Consider the following 4,818-nt stretch of genomic DNA (forward strand, 5'->3'; position numbering starts at 1 on the left):
TTTTAGTTAAAAAAAAAAAAAAAAAAAACACATTACAAAAGTTTTTTTTGCTATTGTAAAGGGGTAACATTGACAATATTTCGTTTGATTTTAAAGAGGCACTATCGGTCATGTCTAAAAAGCTCCCTTATTGTTTTAGTTTTGGTGTATATTGATAAGAGATTGTTCTAGAGACAAAAGCTGAAAGATTTAAAACCGTAATTCTTAAATACAATTGAAAGCATAAAAATTGAGTTACAAATATTATTTGTTAAACCATCATGGGCTGGCTTAATGATAAATAGAAAGGCATCATCAACAAACATCATTTGTGAAATGAATATGAACCGTGATATGCTATAATTTTGAACTGTTTTTTTCTCTTGAAATGGTTAAAACAAAATTTTAAACATAATTCTGGCACTATACAATCAATTGACCCTTCTAGAAGTACTTTGGAAAACAAAAAGGGAGAAAAGGTTGGGCAAATTCCAGAGTCAAAATGATGAAGAATTGTAAATTTCACATTTAAAATAGGACATTCTATGTTCATATTACTCTGACAAACTCATATGTTTACATGCAAAGCGAAGGAAAGAGAATGTGCAATTCAATGAAAAACCAACAAATGATATACAACAAAACAATAGAAACAAAGCCTCTCAAGAAGTTGCTTAGAAACCACATATAACAATCTTAATCCTGATCATGGCAGATTGCAGCCACTTCTTCTTTGGGCAAAGCTTCTCCCACATAATAAATTTAAACAGCCAAGAACAAAAGCATCTTCTTTTACTTTCTATACTTGCACCTTAAATGCCTCACTTTTCATCAACTTGTTTTTTCCTCAGCAGTTACCTTCACTACTTCATCGTTTTCCTGTGCTGGTTTGGTACTGCTTTCAGTTGGACCAACAGGCTTCGGTTCGGTTTCTTTCGGTGTCTCTGTCTCGGTCTTCTTGACATCACTGATATCTTCTTTCTTATTCTCAGATGTATTACTCTCATCTTTTGCTGGTGTTGCTTCAACTATTGTCACTACGTCAGTTTTCTCGACTTTCTCCGGCAATTTGACATCTTCTGATCTCTTTTCCTCGGATGTTTCACTTGTTGGCGTAACATCAGATGGTGAAGGCTCAATTACTTTCTCCACAATAATGGTCTCAGAAGTTGTGGGAACATCGGTGATCTGTATCCTTTCAATTGGAATTTCAGATTTTTCAGCCTCTACTACCGTTTGAGGCACCTTTGTCTCATCTTCTTCGGTATGTTTTTCAGTCTCTACTACAATTTGAGGTGTCTCTGTCTTGACTTCTTCGGTACGCTTTTCAGCCTCTACTACAGTTACAGGTGCCTTTGTCTCAGCTTCTTCAGTATGTTCTTTAGTTTCTACAACAGTTTGAGGCACCTTCGTCTCAGCTTCTTCGGTATCCTTTTTGGTCTCTACTACAGTTTGAGGTGCCTTCGTGTCAGCATCTTCAGTTACTAGTACAGTTTGAAGCACCTTTGTCTCCGCCGCCTCGGTACACGTTTCGATTTCTACTTCAGTTTGAGGTGCCTTTATCTCAACTTCTTTTGTATGTATTTCTGTCTCTTTAGACTCCACCGTCTCTGTTTCCCCAGCTGGCTTTTCACATTCAAGTGATTCACTCCCTTCTTTCTGCAGAAGATTCAGAAATTACATTTAGAACAACAATTTAAGAAGACAATGAAGAAGGATTTAGAGAATATATGCAAAGAGACTTTCAGCTGTCACATGATACTTTTCAAATACAAAATTGCTCTGAGTAGATCAAACCAAACCTTGTGTCCCAAAATTGGAAGCAATTCAAACCGACAACTTAAAAGCACAGCTACAGCTATAACCATTTATAAATACACACATCACATTTATATACGCAATCAATTTGGGCACCCACCAATTGTCAATGCAAGATCATATTGATGAACAGTCATTTTCCAAGCAATGCACCTTCAACAAACTATTGGTAAGAAAAGACTAATGAAATTTCTTTTAGAATAGGAAAACGTGACTTTCCTATTTCTTTCAAATGTGAGATAACAAATTCAAGGCATCTCAATAATCAACGTACAAACCAGCCTCCTTCACAGGAGCAGAGCCAATGAAACCAAGACCCATAGAGGGTTATAATTTATGACCCTGACCCTAAGGGCAACTATCAACATAACCTAGAAATCAATATTTTACTCAAAGCCAACGGCTTTTTACCAGTAGGAGTACGTTTAACTAGGTCCCAGGGGACATGTCATAGCCGAACGTGCGGGTGAAAAATGCATCAAGCCTTTCCCCATCAAGATCACATGGGAATGAAAGAAACTTCTATAGGGTGCAGCCAAACATGTAAAGTTGAATGAGGCGTGAAACAATCACAGAAAGGAGGCAACACATAAGCAGAAATAACAGAAGAAAGAGGAGAAAAATAGAGTGGCCCCTCAAGGAAGGAAACTTTTGTTTGTCACCAAACGAATGGTGTTGTGGAATGTGAAGATTCCATGTATTGATTCTTAAGTGCAGAAGATTCGAACTTAAATTATCAAGCCTCCTGAGTCATGAGTGCTGTATATTATATATCCAAATGTCCAATCAAACAAACAGAGTTCTTGAATCGAAAAGGAGACCCCATTGAAAAGAAGATGAAAATATTTCTTGTAAGTTTGAATCTCTAAATTTTAGGATGCCGACAAGTTATAAATTATAAAGAACTGTGCCATTTCGGAACCATATAATTGCATTTCTTTACATCACTTTTTCACCTTTGGGAGGACTGTTTAGTTCCCTTTACGTCCAAAAGAGGATAAAAGCTTCCTTCTGTAAAAGAGTAAAGAAATCTGTTTGGTTCCCGAGAAACCGCCGAGATTCGCGAATAAACTTGGAGGTCCAAAAGAGGATATAAAAAAAGCAATCACAAAACGACAGTTGTTCATTGAAATTTATTCCAATTCATAAACACGAGGTATCAATAACATAACTCTTCATTTTCTTTTTAACTTTTTTACCCTAATTATTTATCGGATAACCAAAGGGCGACTGAATCCCCTAATTTCAAAATCAACCACCACAATCCTCCATTTCATTCAACGAACAACGAATAGCGAGAAAGAAGGAAACCTTAGAGTTCATAAATTGTAAAAAAGAAGAACGATGAATATGAATTCCTCTAACAATATATTGATTTCTACTCAACAAAACAGCAACGAATTCTCAAAAGAAACTCAAGAATGATGAGCAAATCGACAAACGGAAGAAAACCGAAATCAAATCGAAGAAGGAAAAAAGGAAAATAGAGTATGATTATAACAATTACCTCCTTAAATAAGTTGCTAAGTGAACGGCGTTTAACACTCTGATCATCCACCTTATCGTCGTCGACATCAACAACTTCCTTGCCTTTATCGCTTTGGTTTCCCTCTCCGGAAACTTCTTCCACCGCCGGAACGTCAACTTTGTTCTGAGGTTCAACAGCGACTACAGCATCAACATCCTTCTTCTCCGGTTCCGGTGCCGGAGCCAAGCTGCCGTCGGCCTTGGGCTTAGTCGCACAAGCTCCCATTTCAACTGCTTCTGTTTGGATGAAGAATTTCAAGAAAGAGAGAGAGATAGAGAGAAATTAGGGAGAGAATTTAGGAATTTATAGGGAATGAAATTGTTTACTGTTCCGACAATTTTTCTACGGCGAAACAGAGAAATAGAGAGAGATGGGGAGAAATGGTATTGTTGAAGCAGAGGATTTTTTTTTTTTTCTCTCTCTCTCTCTCTCTCTCTTTAATTTGAAAACGTTTACTATTATTTTTGGTTATTAAATTACAGCGAGGCATTGGCGGTATCTGAGCTGGCTATATCATTGTGCAGTTTGTTAATTCCAAGTCGTCCCATGTACACCTCAGCACATTTCTTTTTTTTAAATAATAAAATTTGTGACAAACATTTCTGAGCACTCAAATATCTTTTTATTAAATTAAATTACAAACTCTAGCCTATTAGACAAAAAAAAATAAAATAAATAAAGCAAATTACAAGTTTGGTTCATAATCTTTTTTACTCAAGTGTTGATTTGATTTGTCTAATAAGTTTTAAAATATTTAATTTTGTGTTCAATAAGTCATTAAATTTTTATTTTGATTTTTTTTTATAGTACAATCAAAAATAACAAAAATAAACCTGCAAACAACAAAATTACTTCATGAAACACAAGCGTAGTAAATCAATCAAGGAATATTGAAAATGAAAGATTCATGCTTCTCAAATTGATAACCCTCATACCATTATCCGTGCCTTGGCCTGATCGTTAATGAAGAAAGAGGCCTCAAAAGTATCAACCACAACATCGTTCAACAAATTGACAACTTCTAAACAATCAAATTCAATCGAGATATTCGAAATATGGATCGAGGAAATGATCTCTAGTCCAAGACAAATAGTCATTGCTTTAAGAATCTTAACCTCACAATATATTGGAACGAATTTTAACCCAAGAAGATGGGCATGACCCAAGTGATCTCGAAGCACCTATGCCAGACGGCCCCGTCTTAAAGATAGGACTCCATTTGACATCAATATGTTGTGTTTATTAAGTTTTTGAATTTTAAATTGGTATATTTTTTAAGGGAGGAAAAAAGCACGATCCTATTAACGAAACTGAAATCTCATTAGAGATAAAGTTCAAATATGGTGAAATTTATTAGACACAAAACTAAAAGTTTAGATACCTATTTAGCACAAAATTAAAAGTTAGGAACCTATTAGAAACTTCTTAAAGTTTAAGGATCTTTTAGACACAACCTCGAAAGTTCTTGAATTATAACTATTTGTTTTAAAAAC

General features: G+C 35.3%; 1 protein-coding gene across 1 annotated transcript; it reads right to left on the minus strand.

The window, feature by feature from the left end:
• Positions 1-482: 482 nt before the first annotated feature.
• Positions 483-3,808, minus strand: LOC150033545 (uncharacterized). Its single transcript, XM_090305600.1, has 2 exons — positions 3,305-3,808; positions 483-1,638 (listed from the first exon to the last, which is right to left on the minus strand). The coding sequence occupies exons 1-2, from the start codon at positions 3,548-3,550 to the stop codon at positions 811-813; spliced, it is 1,074 nt and encodes a 357-aa protein (XP_090161726.1). The 5' UTR covers positions 3,551-3,808; the 3' UTR covers positions 483-810.
• Positions 3,809-4,818: the final 1,010 nt, after the last annotated feature.

This window comes from Benincasa hispida, chromosome 10 (genome assembly GCF_027475165.1).
Source record: "Benincasa hispida cultivar pf3 chromosome 10, pf3_genome.v1.1, whole genome shotgun sequence".
Lineage (NCBI taxonomy): Eukaryota > Viridiplantae > Streptophyta > Magnoliopsida > Cucurbitales > Cucurbitaceae > Benincasa > Benincasa hispida.